Source organism: Heptranchias perlo, chromosome 10 (assembly GCF_035084215.1).
Source record: "Heptranchias perlo isolate sHepPer1 chromosome 10, sHepPer1.hap1, whole genome shotgun sequence".
NCBI lineage: Eukaryota > Metazoa > Chordata > Chondrichthyes > Hexanchiformes > Hexanchidae > Heptranchias > Heptranchias perlo.
The window spans coordinates 63018191-63035826 of record NC_090334.1 but is presented as its reverse complement, the minus strand read 5'-3'; the positions used below and the strand labels follow the sequence as shown (position 1 = coordinate 63035826).

At 41.8% G+C, this 17636-nt stretch overlaps 2 protein-coding genes and 1 long non-coding RNA gene across 3 annotated transcripts in view; 1 reads left to right on the top strand and 2 right to left on the bottom strand.

The window, feature by feature from the left end:
- Window positions 1-1162: 1162 nt before the first annotated feature.
- On the bottom strand, window positions 1163-8162 carry tmem251 (transmembrane protein 251). Its single transcript, XM_067991941.1, has 2 exons — window positions 7996-8162; window positions 1163-5091 (listed from the first exon to the last, which is right to left on the bottom strand). The coding sequence occupies exon 2, from the start codon at window positions 5070-5072 to the stop codon at window positions 4677-4679; it is 396 nt and encodes a 131-aa protein (XP_067848042.1). The 5' UTR covers window positions 5073-5091; window positions 7996-8162; the 3' UTR covers window positions 1163-4676.
- A 5435-nt stretch (window positions 8163-13597) lies between these two features.
- Window positions 13598-17544, bottom strand: LOC137326645 (uncharacterized). Its single transcript, XR_010964255.1, has 3 exons — window positions 17477-17544; window positions 15757-15831; window positions 13598-14079 (listed from the first exon to the last, which is right to left on the bottom strand). It is a non-coding gene; the product is annotated as an uncharacterized lncRNA (long non-coding RNA).
- The window catches only part of itpk1a (inositol-tetrakisphosphate 1-kinase a), a 199805-nt gene continuing 198549 nt past the window's right edge, over window positions 16381-17636 (top strand). Inside the window, exons 1-2 of the mRNA XM_067991937.1 lie at window positions 16381-16651; window positions 16946-17104. Coding sequence (XP_067848038.1) covers window positions 17010-17104 — 95 coding nt within the window. The 5' untranslated portion in view covers window positions 16381-16651; window positions 16946-17009. The remainder of the gene's footprint in view (window positions 16652-16945; window positions 17105-17636) is intronic.

Sequence of the window (17636 nt, the reverse complement as noted above, 5' to 3'; positions counted from 1 at the left end):
ACCATGAATATGGAGACCATCCAATATTACAAACTCCATATTGTAAGGAAACCTTCTTTTCTCTACCCTCCTATTTTAGATAATCTGATGTACATGTATTGTTGGCTGCTTGAATTTTTTCTTCAAATCTATTTGCAATATTAAGTCTTAGACTGCCAGCAGGATTACATCTCCCAGGATCACTGACTTAATAAAAAACCTGCGGACTGAATTTAAAGTAATGTTAAAAGATCACAACTATTTAAAAAAAACTTGTATTAAAGCAAACATTTATTGTATTTAAAAAGCAAATAGACCCCATGACATTCCTTGAAATAATGACTATAAAACATTTGTTTTTATGCCGTTCACAACAAATGAAGGAAGATGACTGTGGTGCTTAGAAGGTAGACAAATCTATTTGATGACATGACACATTGGATCAAAATTAAGTGTTTTACCGGGGGGGGGGGGGGGGGGGGGGAGGACAACCCTACAACAGTAGCTCCAAGATGCTGGGGACAATTGTAGCACCCCAACTGTTGCTCTGGCTGAGATCAGCAAACTCTGTACAAACCATGAATTGAACCTCTGATCTGTATGCATTAATGTTACAGCAGGTGGTAGGCCAGCAGTAGGCCTACCTCATGTCATTTTTAAGAGGATAAATTTGGAATTTATTGGATTCAGTATGGGCTATAGTAATATCTTGTTTTGTTCAAGATACAGTCTCTGCCTTTTGGTTTTTATATATTGAAAACTTTAATTTTTAAAAAAAGAGCTTTTTCTGCTGTGCAAATTAAGAACTCAGAAGTTCAAGAATGTTTAGACTTTTTTAAAAAAAAATCACAATCTCATTCCTACTGGGGGGGTGGCATATATCCAAAACTGGTACATGTGAACAATCAAAAACTCCTACATAAAAAGGTACAGTGTTTATATTAACTAGAAACATGGGTAGGCTACAGGGTCATTGAAAGGAGTGTAGTAGGTTACTATGATATCATGGACAATCGCTAGGCTGCATAGCAGCTTCAGGAAAATATAAGACACAAGGGAATTTAATGCCATAAAACAAGCTAGTTTTAAGTGCTTGTCAAAATTATTTAATTAAAAGCTGTATTCATTTTTGGGTGGTTCCACTGCATAAACTACAAGTTACACAAACAACAGAGGCAATTGGTGATGCACATTGTCATGGATTTATTTTCTTTTGTTGTTTAAGTACTTATTTCCTCCCTGCAAAGTTCTCCAAGAGCAAGCAAGGAGACAGATGACCTAAACCCTCTACTGCAGCAGCTGCTTGGTAGGTAGTCTGAAGTCACACAGGGTGGAAACAATCAGGAACTATCCAAAAGGAAAACCAGATACAAACTGTATTCTACAATTGAATTAGCAGAGAGACGATATTGCCAAACAGTTGAGAAATTACCATCGAGATGAGGGGATGGATTGTATTTTCTTTGTAAAATGGTTTTGACTATTATGTTGATCAAAGACCCAAACATTAATATTGCAAGAACATTTACAAACCAAACTCCCAAGTCACAGTTTTACATAGGGAAAATGTCAGCTGGGACAGTTAGACCATTTTCAAGCTTTGGCATCACACTCATTTCTGGTAACTGGCCATGTGACCTCACAGCAATGAGACCTGTTTTTTTTTAAAAATAAAGACTTTGACCATCTTGACCTGCCATTGTTAAATCAAGAGTCAAATAACTCAGCTTGTAATCCTATACAATGTCAAAATAGTGTAGCATTTTTACTGTGCACACTATAGTTATTTCCTAAAAGAAGCCCTTAAAATTTATGCCAAATGCTTATGGCTCTTCCTGTGCAAGAAAATAGGGAAGTTGAATGTATGATCCAACTCCACCATATTCAGAGATCTCACCTCCAAAATCACCCAAATATTCTGACAAACCTGTACCATTGGATTTTGTGCTGATACTGCTGAAGAATTGTAGTCAGTACCAGTTTGGATTCTTTCTGCTAATGTTCTGCTAGTTATGTTCCTAGCAGCAGTGACAGATGCAGAGATTAAAATATTTATAACATGCATGAAAGTTATGCAATAAAAGTGAAAAATTTAAATTAAGCAGGAATTTTAAGCAGAGCAACACTCTACCATCACAAGTTCTTATACTGAACTATTGGAGAGCAAGGCAGCTTGGTTAGATCCAGTCCCACCTCAAAAGCACTAAGGCATGCAAAACCTCAGCCCTAGAACTTAATGAATTCTTTTCACCCAGGTATTGAAAATAGCACGACACTGACGCCGGTGCATATAACACTGGATATTTTAAACTGGTTTATACCAAAACGTTCACACTCAGTACAGGACAAGACTTTATTAGCAGACAGTTTTGAAATTTAAATGCAGCAGCAAAACCAGCACCATATTTCTTACATATATTTGTCTATACAAGAGTTAAAAGGCTTATACATTCTGCAAGACTGCTGGGGTTTTAAACTGGCACAAATCTTGAAAGCCAAAATGGCTTTATTTTTTTTTTTAAAAAAGCAAAACATTCGCAGCTGTCTTATTGGCACCATATTACAATATCAGTTTATGGCAACACCACTAAATTTATTTCACATGCAGCAACTGGCCACACAAAAAGTAAATGAACAACTTCCCCCTGCACAATCTGGCATTTCCTTTCAGCCAAATGAATGAATGAGCCGTCACATCCAAATTCAAACACCAGGAGGTTTGGAGAGGAGGAAACACAAACCATCTGTCAACTCACTCAACATCCCCCTAAACATCAGAATATTCACTCCTCACAGTCAGATAAGCATTACAGTTCCCTACCAAGCCAAACGACTACCAAAAAGACTCGCATTTATACAGTGCTTGATGATATCTCTTATAGAAACATTTCAAAGTGCTTCATATACAATGAATTACCTTGGAATGTAGTGACTGCAAATAAGTCACTAACTGACTAAACCGTACAAGTAGTTGTTTTCCCAAATTAGTTCCTAACGTCTCCAAACGAGGAGCAAAGAGGAATTGCCATCATCCCCCCCCCACCCCTTGCATATTCATGCAAGTCCCACTTTGTAGTTATACAGCACTTTCTGAAAGTCAGCTAGAAACCAATCAATCATTCATTTTCTACAATTGCATCGTATAAAATCTGTGGCAGTTACCATTTCCCCCCTCCAATTCCAATAATCAAGGTGCATCAGGAAGTGAGATGAAAGCTGCAAGGAATTAATTTTATCATAAAAGGAGTTGACATTCCCAGGAATAAAGTAAGAATCTGCAAATCAAGATTGATACAAAATTACCAATTTCTTTTTAAAGTCAGAACTCTCTCATTATGACACTATCACTAAAGTGCCCTTCACTAAAAAAATAAAAACTATTTTGCATTAGAATTTGTATAAAAGTGTTAGAGAGTGTATGGTCTTTCTGTACATTGTTAGCAGTTGGTGCATCTTTCACTGCACCTTGCTGCTCTGCACGCAATACCGTATCTGGGTCACATGATGTGCTTACTTTCCCTGTTATTGCTTTTGCAAAGGGCTTGTGATTATAATTTAGTCTGATTTTGTCCATCCTTTCAATAGATACTTTTCATCAAGTTGTAATACTAGCTACAGCACAGATTACTGCTTAATTGACCCAGATCTTAATGCATGTCCCAGTGTGAATGTTTAGCCCAGATACACTGTTTAAATTATTTGTATATTAAAAAAAAACTGGCTGCACAGAACAAGTACCTTCATTACAAAAACAACTGCTCCTGAATCTCCGAGTCATCCTTCCGTATATAACCAACAGCTAATAGTCACATTGAGACACTGGTTAATCAAATAAAATAGGCCTGTGGCAGTTAGTGAGCTTGGTTAATAATACGTTCAGAACCTTTCTGGAAAATCTGGTGCTTTCCAAATACTTAATAAAAAGATTCATACACCTTGAACACAATCACCAGCTCTTTCAGTTCCTCCAAAATGCCTTTAGTTATAGGTATAGCCCTTTACTAACTGAACAGTACATGAATTCACAGTATACTATAGGAACTCTTGCTTTGCTACACTATCATAAGGAGACTGTTGTGAACACAGGTTAGGGTTATTCTTTTTTTTAAAAAAATGTAAACCAGGAAATGACATTAGTAGATGGTCAAATAATCTTTATTCACCAGGCCATTTTGAAAACACCCCATTTCCAAAAATGGTTGATGTGAATATAACCTGTGCTGTTTTGCAAATACCTAAACAGACATTTTGCCAGAAATATAAAACATTTACTGCACCTTGTTTTCAAATCAGTTAAATATTAAACATTAAACTGAAGTGCTTAAAAATAAAGATGTAAGTTTAAAGCATCTGGAAGGATGAAGAATCTAACCTTTTCCCACCAAAGTGACCTAAAAGAGCTGGGAATTCCCATTGAAAATAATGAAAATTCCTGAAACATCTGCGTGGGTAAGGGTTAATGGAGTGACTCCTGGTGACCGAGTGAAACTTTAACACAGTCCTAGCCATGTCATTTTACACAGCTGTCTGCAGGATCTGCGCAGTTCCAAATAAAGTTTCATTTATATTTTTTAAAAATCCAGTAATTAAATTTCAGAAACAGCCAGACATTTCATGACAGATTACATAAAATTAAACACCCATGCTTTGAATCTTGATTTGGGTTGAGCTAAGTTAATCCCATGTAATAAGTCCATTCATGTGTCAATTATTTTCAATCTGTTGATTTGATTAGAGGCTTTGACAAAAGCTTGGTGACGATTGCAGATGACTGCCAGGTAGATTGGGAAAATGCAGTAGCCAACTGTCTTGGGATTGGCTCTCGTACATGAATACAGGAATAGGAAGATTTGCAGGTATGGAATCAGAAACAGAATACCCCACAACCAGAAAGGGAGCGAAAACAAGCGCGCAGTCACAGTCTGTGTCCAAGAGGATCCACTCCCCAGGTCCTCAGAGTTCCGCTGAATATGCTCCAAAGCCAGTTGGTTGTAAGTTTCATTTATTTCAAATACATAATAAAAGGCTGCAGCACTTGCTAGCAGATATAATCCTACACCAATCCAACCCATTCGCTGGCGAAAGTTCATCATTCTCCATAATCTACCTTTTCTGCAATATAAAAAAGGAAAAGACAGGTTACAATAAATGAAAAGCTAGCAATCTTAGCCCTTCTGCAAGCGAAGCATTGCGCAAACCACTTGTCAGTCACCCTGAAACTGGAAACAGATCGCCTTCTAAAGAACACAAGGTGCTGGGAGATTTAAAAAAGAAAGGAACTTGTAAATGCTGGAAATACACAGGCCAGTCAGCAACTGAAAGAGGAAGGTGGGTTAACAGGGTTAAAGTTGTGAAGGCTCACGTCAGAAACCTTAATCTACCCTTTCTCTTTCAGATCCTGATCGACACAGCCTCTGCTCTCTGACGCTGGCCTGGTCCTTGAAACCTGCTCTACCACTGTTGGCCACTCCTTCAGCCATCATGCCCCCACCCTCTGGATTGCTCTCCCCCAGCACCTCCACCTCATCTCCCTTCCTACCTTCAAAAGCCAAACGTGCTTTAGCCCTTTGGTCAGCTCTTTCTCCATGGCATCTATTCTTCACCATCCTATGAAGCATTCAGTGTCATTTCTCTGTACGAGAGCAATGCTACAGGACTACAACTTGTTTCTGTGCCTTTCTATTTTTACTTGTATTGTCACACAGCATTATAAAAAGGCAAGAGAATATGTTTATTTTGATTTTAAAAATTGAAATGTGGTATTGGATTATTCTGTACTCATTTCAGGCATCAGTGTTTAGAGTGTTCAAGGGTTGCTGTAAACATGGCTGAAGAAACTGAACACACAGCACTTCAAGGGCTGATTCAAAATCAGCTCTACGCATACTAGTTTCTTCAAAACAATATTCCCGACCTATCAATTTGTTGCTCCTCTGTGCACAATCTTTGCACATCTATGAAAAGCACTCTTCAGAGTACCAAACATAAGTTATTTTCCCAAGGAGTAACATTTATTCTGTCCAAAACAATTAATGTATGAGCCTTGATTAAAGCAGTGAAAGAGACACAGCTACATTTTCTCATTTTTCTAGTCAGAGCTTTAAGATATAGATGTGCTCCACAATGCAAAATAGATGCACAAGCACTGCTCAGAATAATTCTTTCACACACATACAGGAATAATAAGGTATCCAATGTACTTCCCTCCCATTCTCCTGAAGATGCTGACTCCTCAGTGGGGTATGACTCCATGAATTCTGGTCACCTATCAGCACTTTGCCAAACTGACCATTTATCATGTGTGAACTCATGCCAGCTTTTCTAGAATAGGTGGGTTCACCTCAATCCTGCCTTCATACAATGCCCACTTTTCAGCACACATCATTGGATAGAAACCATCCAGTTGATTTTTTCCCCCTGTCTTGTCCAGAGCATTTCATTTTGTTTGGCAGATAAATTCAATTTCCTCCCCCACCCCTCAACACCACCACCACACCTGCTGCATCCAATTCTTCAAAGCAGACACTGAAGCAATTTTGTGTCTCGGTGTGCTCGTGTCACAACACTGTTTTGTGTGCAGAGGAGAGTAAACTGATGCACTAAATTGGCTCAGTTCAGGTAGGCAGAAAGCAAGATTTTTTTTCTGGCAGATCGGGAGAACCACAAAAAAGCACGTCGCTGCTGCTGTTGGCTGAACAGAAACCAGTAGGTTCACATTTGCTGCTATCATTAATTGTTGCAGACCAACACATTGAGAGTGCCTTCAATTAATCAAATGGGAGACATCTCCATCACACTGTCTAAGTGCATGAAATTTAGTCATCAAAATTTGTTTCATCCAAAAGTTAGGTTTTCTTTCTCAGCAGCCCATAAAAGGTAGTTAATTAATAAGCTTATCAATTTCATAGACATGTGACAGTAGTACCTGCATTAAACACATTTGATACATGGATGGACGTGTGTCGATGCACATCCATTCTTCAGTTATTCCCGAAAGCAATGTTAGACAGCTCTTAATGATAAATGCTTTGCAAGCAGGAAAGACATGGTAAAAATGGGCTTTACACCAATATAAAAGCAGGTATAGTCTGGGTTAAAATGTTACTTAAGAACCATTCTTATCAATTTTACTGACAATAGTGCTGATTTCAGCAGACATGATAACAAGAGCAGCAGGTACATGGGAACAACACCACCGGCACGTTCCCCTCCAAGTCACACACCATCCCGACTTGGAAATATATCGCCGTTCCTTCATCGTCGCTGGGTCAAAATCCTGGAACGCCCTTCCTAACAGCACTGTGGGAGAACCGTCACCACACGGACTGCAGCGGTTCAAGGCGGCGGCTCATCACCACCTTCTCGAGGGCAATTAGGGATGAGCAATAAATACCGGCCTCGCCAGCAACGCCCACATCCCATGAACAAATTTTTAAAAACTGTTGGCAAAATGAGTAAGCACTACAATAGCTGGAGGACCAGCTTACAGCTCTCCCTCACACCTGCTCACAAAACCAATAAAGGTGCCAATAAACAAAAATATGTTATAAAAACTGACCACAGGAGGTGGTCACTGGTCCAATCAATTTGTTTACATGTGCGAGCCTGGTCAGTGATGCACCTCCGACAGTGCAGCACTCCCTCAGCACTACACCGGAGCGTCAGCCTAAAATTATGTGCTCAAGTCTCTGGGGTGGGGCTTGAACCCACGACCTTCTGACTCTGGGAGGCGAGAGTGCTCCCACTCGTTTGCGTTGTGCCCGTCTCGACAGGCGGTGTCGGACTCACCGGGTCCCGGCGGCCGCACCACTCTCGGCTCGAACATTACAATCGAATCCTAAACAAGCCCACAATAAGCAGCGGACCCGGCGGACAGCAGACTCAGGTCCGCAACCCCGGCCACTTCCTGACTGGGGAGTGCACTTTTACCCAACCTGACAAGGCCCGGCTCAGAGTGTGGAGGAGCCCCGGGCCCAGACCGGCCTCCTCCTCCCCACCATGCCCGCCGACACTCACCATGCAAGAGAAGGAAAGGCAGTTCGGGGGGGGGGGGGAGAGGCCGGAGCGGCGGCTTTCGCTTTAATCCATCGCCTTTCTCTCTGTGTTGTTCTTCTCCACACCACGACCTCCGCCGGCTGACGAGTCATAAACGGATCCGGTTCCGTATTATTGTGAACTGTATCCGGGCTGTCGCTGGGGCAACGGAGCCGTGAACGGTGACAAGAGGGACCACCCTCCGCGCCCCCACTAGTGTGTGTAACTCGGTGGCGCGCCTCTAGCGTCTGGAAGACCTCATTTATTTTCACATCTACCTACAGTCCATTTGCACCAAAAAATGAGAAACTCTGCTACTCCTTTTGTCTTTGTATCTTTTAGTATCAGCCTTGAGATTCTTATTCTTTATTTCCCATCTGTTGATCGATTTTTTTCGAGAAATATTTGTCCTTCTCCACAAAGTTCTATTCTTATCAACACTAAAGTGTTGTTCGTCCACACACTCGCCAGTATATCTATGTAATAAAAGACTGCTTGTTTTTTCAGATGAGAGAACTAATTATTCTGTGGTAGAATCCGCAAAGAGAACACCACATTTATTTTATCTCAGATGTAGCATAGCTCTGTTTACTCTGCCCTATCAATGTGTCTCCCCCCATCTGTTAGAAATAAACGCCTACTTTGGATCCAGATGCCAGAGGTGGCATTTTACCTGTAATTTGTGCTAATTTAGCTCCCAATGTCTGTTTTGATAACATCCACCAAGTCTTTGATGAAGACAAGAAACAATGGTGTTCCAGTACAAAGATGGAAGTCTAATTATCATAACCTGATGTTTCAGTACACTGAGGGTGTCACTTTTCAACATATGCTATGAAAAGCCAACTTCTCTATTGAGGTCTGTACCTAGTGAGTAGCTGGGGCATGCATTGCACGAAAATCCCAGGTTCAATCTTTAGTTTGTACTGAGTTCTCTGATCACAGCCAAGATGGCAATAAGGGCAATACAATTGGCTTTAGTACAGGAGCTACTGACCCCAGGGGAACACCACTATCCTTCCCTCCAGTCTGAAAGACAACTGTTCACCATTCTGTCCTTTAGCCAATTTTGTATCCATGCTGCCACTGTCCCTTTAATCCCATGGGCTTTAATTTTGCTAACAAGTCTATTATGTGGTACTTTATCAAATGCCTTTTGAAAGTCCATATACACAACATCAACCACACTATCCTCGTCAACCCTCTCCATTATTTCATCAAAGAACTCAACTAAGTTAATCAAACACGACTTACCTTTAACAAATCCATGCTGACTTTCATTTATCAGCCCATACTTTTTCAAGTGCCAATTAATTTTGTCGCGGATTATTGTCTCTAAAAGTTTCCCCACCACTGACGTTAGGCTGACAGCCTGTAATTACTGGATTTGTCCCTATCCCCTTTTTTGAACAGGGGTGTAACATTTGCAATCCTCCAGTCCTCTGGCACCACCCCAGTTCTAAGGAGGATTGGAAGATTGTGGCCAGAGCTTCCGCAATTTCCACCCTTGCTTCCCTCAGTAACCTAGGATGCATCCTATCTGGATTGGGTGACTTTTCTACTTTGAGTACTGCCAACCTTTTAAGTACCTCCTCTTTATCTCTTTTTATCCTATCCAATATCGCTACTACCTCCTCTTTACTGCTACATTGGCAACATCCTCTTCTCTAGTGAAGGCAGATGCAAAGTATTCATTTAGTACCTCAGCCATAACCTCTGCCTCCACAAGAAGATCTTCTTTTTGGTCCCTAATCAGACCCACCCTTTCTTTGACAACTGTTTTACTATTTATAGGTTAATAAAGGACTTTTCATTTCCCTTTTATGTTAGCTGCTAATCTATTCTCATACACTCTCCTTTGCTGTGGCTGTAATTTGCAGAGGACAGGATTGGTTTGGCTACAATTCACTCCCCCATCCAAATAACTTGCTGAAACTCGATGTTCACACATGATAAATGGATACTGGCTATGTTCCTGTTGGTGCATGTGAAGTCACATCCCAGCAGGAATCAACACTTCCAGGAGAGGAGAAGGAGTCAGCTGAGCCGTACAGTATGAGGAACTTGAATTATGAATAATATGAGTAAACATAGTTAGAAAGTAGGTGTGCTTCAGGCATTGTGTCATTTCAATGGTGCTTGGTGCTGATTCATACTAACAATAACCTGGATTTATAAAACACATATTTAATGTTCGAAGCCATTTCAGAGAAGAAACAGAGACTGGGCAATAGTAGAAGAGATGACCATAAGCATAGGTTTTCAGGAGTCTTTTAGAGGTAGGGAGAGTAGCAATGCGAATGGGTTTAGGGCGGGACTTCTGGAGAATGGGGCTGAGATGACTGAAGGTTCTGCCGCTGATGGATAAGCAGAAAGAGGGGAGGGTGCACAGAAAACGAGAGTCAAAGCATCGAAGAGCATGGGCTGGGAAACAAGGCTGAAGGGGGATGCAGAGGCAAGGTGGAGCGAGAATATGGAGGGATTTGTAATCAAGGACCAGGATTTGAATTCAATGCATTGGGGAAACAGGAAGCCAATGAAGTCAGTGAGGACAGGGGTAATTGATAATCAGGTGTATGGTGGTGTAGTGGTTATGTTACTGGACAAATAATCTACTAAAACATAAGTTCAAATCCCACCTATGGCAGCTTAAGAGTTTGAATTCAGTTTATCAGGCTGTTGGATTGTCATTAAAAACCCAACTGATTTCCTAATGCCTTTTAAGGAAGGAAATCTACCATTCTTATCTGGATTTTGCCTATATGTGATGCCAGATCCATTCCAATGTGATTGATTCTTCACTGCATATCACTCAGTTGTACCAGTAGTTCAAGGAGAAGGCTCACCTTCACTTTCTCAGGGCAATTAAGGAGGGGCACATTGATTCCCACATCCCGAGAATGATTTTTTTTTAACAAGACACTTGGTGACAGAATGTCAGCAGTGGGGAGTTTTGAATAAATTCAAGTGAAGCTTAGGGAATTGGCAAGATAGACATTGAAAAGTCGGGTCTGGAGGTAACAAAAACATGATTAATAGTTTCAATGGTGGTGGAGATTGAGGTAATAGCAGAGGCAGGTAGTGTTGCAGAGATGGAAGTAAGTAGTCTTGGTAATGGATGGCAGCACCTCTAACCCACTGGCAGGAACATTCACTGTTTAAAAGAAAACTCAACAAAATCAACAGAAAGAGCCAAAAAGAAGCTTGAATTTAATAATTAATCCTCGTAAATGTTCATTTTATTTTAAGAAATGAATGTGACACTCACTGAATTAATTTAAATGGCATTATTCAAAGATCATATGTGAAGAAATATTATTTCGTTTCCGACTGTTCTTTAAAGCTATTAGCATAGGATGGGAGGTTTTCTTTATTCATTCATGGGATGTGGGTGTCGCTGGCAATTAGGGATGGGCAGCATTTATTGCCCATCCCTAATTGCCCTTGAGAAGGTGGTGGTGAGCCGCTGCAGTCCATGTAGTTAAGGTTCCCCCACAGTGCTGTTTGGTAGGGAGTTCCAGGATTTTGACCCAGCAACGAAGAAGGAACAGCAATATATTTCCAAGTCAGAATGGTGTGTGACTTGGAGGGGAACATGCAGGTGGTGATGTTCCCATGCGCCTGCTGCCCTAGTCCTTCTAGGTGGTAAAGGTCACGAGTTTGGGAGGTGCTATCGAAGAAGCCTTGGCGAGTTGCTGCAGTGCATCTTGTAGATGGTACACACTACAGCAACGGTGCACCAGAGCTGAAGGGAGTGAATGTTTAGGGTGGTGGATGGGGTTCCTGATCGAACGGGCTGCTTTGTCCTGGATGGTGTCGAGCTTCTTGAATGTTGTTGGAGCTGCACTCATCCAGGCAATTGGAGAGTTTTCCATCACACTCCTGACTTGCGCCTTGTAGATGGTGGAAATGCTTTAGGGAGTCAGGAGGTGAGTCACTCGCCGCAGAATACCCAGCCTCTGACCTGCTCTTGTAGCCGCAGTATTTATATGGCTGGTCCAGTTTCGTTTCTGGTCAATGGTGACCCCTAGGATGTTGATGGTGGGGGATTCGACGATGGTAATGCCATTGAATGTCAAATGTAAGGAGTCTTATAACACCAGGTTATAGTCCAACAGCTTTATTTGAAATCACAAGCTTTCGGAGCTTTCCTCCTTCGCTCTCTTGTTAGAGATGGTCATTGCCTGGCACTTGTCTGGCACGAATGTTACTTGCCACTTATTAGTCCAAGCCTGGATGTGGGCACGGACTGCTTCATTATCTGAGGGGTTGTGAATGGAACTGAACACTGTGCAATCATCAGCGAACATCCCCATTTCTGACGTTATTATGGAGGGAAGGTCATTGATAAAGCAGCTGAAGATGGTTGGGCCTAGGACACTGCCCTGAGGAACTCCTGCAGCAATGCCCTGGGGCAGAGATGATTGGCCTCCAACAGCAACTACCATCTTCCTTTGTGCTAGGTGCCTCCAGCCACTGGAGAATTTTCCCCCTGATTCCCATTGACTTCAATTTTACTAGGACTCCTTGGTGCCACACTCGGTCATATTTTTTTTAACATAACTCAGGCTGTGACTATCGCCCAAATGAGAACCATTCAGTAATAAGGAGTTATCTCGAATAAAACCCAATTTGATCAACATACAGATCAACATACGAATTAAGAGCAGGAGTAGGCCATTCAGCCCCTCGAGCCTGCTCTGCCATGTGATAAGATCATGGCTGATCTGATTGTGACCGGCCTACTTTCCCGTCTACCTAATAAGACCTCTGACTCCCTTGTTAATAAGGAATCTATCTAACTCAGCCTTAAAAATATTCAATGACCCTGCCTCCACCGCTCTCTGGGGAAGGGAGTTCCACAGACTCAGAACCCTCTGGGAGAAAAAATTTCTCCTCATCTCCGTCTTAAATGGGAGACCCCTTATTTTTAAACTGTGTCCCCTAGTTCTAGTCTCTCCCATACAAACATGGAAGTGAAGCTTGGTCCCGAGCCCACATCTCAGGCAGGTTCACCAATGTCAACAACAAAAAAAATAGCTGTTCAAACTTGTAAAAAGAATTCTAACATGATAGGTGGCATTTGAGAAATGTCACCTTAGGGGTGAAAACAATAATTTGTAACTTCCAAAAAGTATCTGGGATTTCGAATATTAATCTGCTGGTAACTATAGTTAGCTTTGGTGTTAGAGGAAATTTTATCAGTTAGTGAAAGAAAGCACTTGCATTTATGTAGCGCCTTTCACGACCTCAGAACGTCCCAAAGCGCTTTACAGCCAATTAAGTAGCATTTTTTGACTTGCAGTCACTGTTGTAATGTATGAATATTCACATAGACATAGTCTAATCTGAATGCTCCTGATAGTCAGCTACAGGTTTCACATCCGCGTTCACCCGCCGGTGTCGTAAGAGAGGAGGCTCATTATCGGTGATACTGTGGTTCGGGGTGCTGAGTGAGAACAGAAAACATTGCCAAAAGTAATTGGTTTGACTGCGCTATTTGACTTCGACTAATACCAGCTCTTATTCCGCGTCTAATATAGAATTGTAGGCATTGTCGGTTTCGCAGTGGTTTTATTGCAGTGACGGGATGTCCATTAAATAGTTTGAGTGCTTTGTGCGTAGGGTGCTGAAGAGCCCTTTGACGTTGCAGACAAAAATGTTACATTTTATGATGGTATCGGCAACACACATGTTATAAAGTATTGATAAGCAATGTTGCTTGTGTTCTAATTTTTAGGATTACTATTATACAATCGATAGGCAATATCTTTCAGCCTTGACATTTATTAACTGATATTTTAACCACCGTTGTTTCGTATCTTGAGTAATTTATATTTTTGATTGCAAAAATGCTATACTTGGTAACAAATATACGAAAGTTAATGCTGTACTTGCATTATATTGTACAATGTTAACTGCAATTGATGACTATAAGCTATTGACCTTCTCAGAGATGACCATGCTTTCAAAACATCCCAAGCCATGGGGACTGCGATGGGAGTTTCGCCTGGGTTCAAATCTGGCCCAGACTGATGTAATGAAAGCCCACTCTATCTTTTCTATCTGAAAGAAAAACATAGAATGAAAAATAGACCATTTCAGTCTATCAGGCCAGCCCCAGAATTCAAGAATAGAAAACATAGTTCATCATCTAGGTCCTTCAATCGAATTTCTTGTCAAATGCATGTCCAACGCCCTCTTAAAATTACTGATGTTGCCAGTCTCGATTATCTCCTTGAGCGATTCATTCCAAATGCTCAACACCCACTTGGGTGAAATAGTTATACTTATAGAAATGTGTTTTATTAGATATAGTCCATATCACATAATTGCCTACAATTTAGCACAAATTGACAGTCTGACTCTAACAGACCATAAAGATAACTTACATTGAAATGTAAAAATGCATACTTGGTAAATATGGTGTTAGCTCAAGTTAAAGAATTAGCATTGGCGCTGGTGCCATGGATTGAATGGTATTCTCCGGGCTGTCATTTCTATGATTCTGTAATAGTGGGTGCTGTTCTGAAGTTGAGGCTAAAGAATGTTGTTGGAGCAGAATGGAGCAAGTTTGACTTTGCATTCAGTTTATGCCTTATCTGAACTGGGAGTGGTTATGTTGACATCGGATGCCAAAACAGAAAAAAAAAGTCACCGACATCCTTTAATGAGCACAAAATAGGAGGGGTGAGACCGTTTAGTCCCAGTTGCAGCTGCTGTGCCCTATAATGCTCACTGAATGATTTCACCTCATACATGAGTATTGGATCCGTTATAAAGATATTCAAATTTTCATAGGAGATGTCCACCTCAGGAACGCAGTTTGTGTCCTCACACCACTGCTCTCAATTCATTATATTAATGCTGCAGCATTGTCAGGAATCTGGGGCGAAAAGCGAAGTTCTACCACATACTTATACAAGGTACATGTTGCTGAAGTTGACCTTAGGTATAAAAATCTAAGTAACTTCATAACAGATAACGCTAGGAGGATTGTTTTTTTTAACCATATCGGGCTCAGTCAGGAGATGGAGAACGTTGGCTTACTGTTTGACCCCAAGCTGAGCTTCCGCCGCACATCTCGTTCTGTCACCAAGACCACTTTCTTCCACCTTAATACATTTTCCCCTCTCCATCCTGCCCTGGCCAACTCCCCTAAAAACCCTACTCCATGCCTTTATCACCTCGAGCCTCGACTTCTCTATTGCTCTCCTTGTCAACCCCCACAAATTTACAACTTGTACGAGAACACCGCAATCAGCATACCAACAGGAAGTGCCACATCCCTGTCCTTTCCAAACTGCACTGACTCCCTGTGCCCCAGCAATTTAACTTCAAGATCATTGTTCTTGCACTTTATCATGTCTCAAAGTCCTCCACAGTTAGTGCTGCAAGTGTCCGAGGATCAAGTCCGTGCCTACAGCAGGGAAGTTAATGTTTCGGGTGTAGGTCCTTTGTCAAAACGGTTCTGACAAACGAAACATTAACTTGGCTATTCTTTCCACTGACACTGCCAGACTTGTTGTGCGTTTCCAGCATTTTGTTTTTATTTGACATAACAACAGTTGCTGCACGTCAAAGACATTTATTGCACTTTGAGACATGATAAGATGCAAGAATGTTTGTTCCAGCATAACTTATAATTGTTTAGTACGATGTCGCCCACATGAATAAATAAGATGACTGATGCTTATAAAAAATAAAATAGTGACTTCAAAAGTAATTCATTGGTTGACATACGTTTTGATCGTCCTGAGGTCATGGAAGGCCCTTTATAAATACAGGGTCTTAAATCTGCGAAGAGACACTTCAAGGCTTTAAGAGACAAAAAATAAAAGTTAAAATTAATGATCCAATATGGAGAATTAACAATAATTTCTATGACTAATTCCCATTTCTTGTTTTTAAAAGAAAGGCGACGAATACGATTAAGAATCAAATAAATCGGATGGGCACCAGCTGCATGGAGCCCTAAAATGTTTTTAAGGATTTGAGGATCTCAGAAATTTTGATTGCACAACCTAAAGCAGGACGACTATAGCTAGTGTGCAATTTAATAAAACAAATAAAAATGTAGCAATGCAGAAGTGGTCCAAAAAGTTGGAGTAGATTAATTATAGATTTAAAATATTTTCTTTTATGGAGGGGGTGGGGGTGTAGTCAGACAGGACACCTTTAAGGGGCAGGGAGAGGGGAGGGGGGGGGGTGGTGGTCGTGTTCGGAAGCGGCCAGGAGCGCCCCCTGTCGTCCCCCAGCCGCACCTGCCGGTATTTATTTATTTCTTCCTCTGCCGAGCGGGGTTTGTGTGATTTCAATGAGCTGAGAACGAGCCGGTGGGGGTTCGGGGGGGTGGGGGGAAGAGATCGGGCTGCAGGCGGCCGCCGGGTGTCGGTCTCTGGCGCTCCCCCTGTGTATGTGGTCCGGAGACTGGGCTCGATGGCCGCGCTCTGCTGAAAGCTGCCCAGGGTGTGTCGGCCGGACTTGGAGCCGGACTCTGTGCATTGAGAGACGAAAAGCGGCGGTGGTGGTGGTGGGGGGAGCACCTCGGAGAAGCGGCGGCGTCTGATCAAAACCCCAGGCGCGAATACCAGGGCAGAGGGACTTGTGATGAGCCGGGCAGTCAGCATTGATAGAGGTCTTTACTTTTCGTGTGTTTTTAAATGTGTGTGTGTGTGTGTTTTTTTTTTGCAATCTTTCCGGTATTAGTTACTGTACATTGCAAAGAAAATGTAAATGCTAATTAAATATATGTGTATTAACTGCAGATAGGCGGGTTTAAAGTCGATCTTGATCAACATTGCAATGTGAGAATGTGAATGCAGAGTTTTTAGGAACGGGTTATTATTTTCTGGGTGCGCGGTTGGAGATTACATTTAACCTTTCGGCTGATTTAACTTCCACCCTCTCCCCGTAAACCATCGATTTCCAGGTTTGCTAACCTACGGGACGCACACGGTTTAGATTTCACTTCCGCACTTGTTCCGCCTTCCAAGATGCAGACCTGGCTCAAAGGCAAGAGGGTCGGATACTGGCTGAGCGAGAAGAAGATCAAAAAGCTGAATTTCCAGGCCTTCGCGGACCTTTGCAGGTAAAGACAACCCCCCCCTCCCTTTTTTTTTTGGAAATGAATCGGTTGGGCTTGGGGCTTGGGGCTTGGGGCTGGTAGCAGGAAATAACGCTCGTTGATGTAGGGCAACAGCAGCAGCAAGAGCTCCATGTGCAAGCCCGCTCCACAGAGAGCCCAGCACCAGTCAAAGGGGGAAGGTGGTGGGGGGAACAGAAATAACCATTCATCTGCGGCACAGTCACGATCACGCTCACTTTAGCGGGTTACAGGGGGGTTTTGTTATTCAATGCTAATCTCCTTTAGTTATATAAAAGATCAAGATCCTTGCATATTAGATCTGCAGGTTATGGTACATATTTTTTATTTGCAGAATATTTTCAGTACATTATCTACCTCCCCCCAAACCTGGTCTTCTTTTGCAAAGCATTGCGAATACACTGTTGTGAAAGAGGAAGATTGGCTTTCTGATCAAAGTTTAAGAATGGAGAAAGTGGTTATGGATGTAAGACTGCACGAGGTTGTGGAGCTGAGAGCCTATTGCTTGGAGCAGGCT

Coding starts and splice junctions, on each gene's coding strand:
- tmem251 (XM_067991941.1), bottom strand. CDS start 5,072: ATGATGAACTTTCGCCAGCGAATGGGTTGGATTGGTGTAGGATTATAT.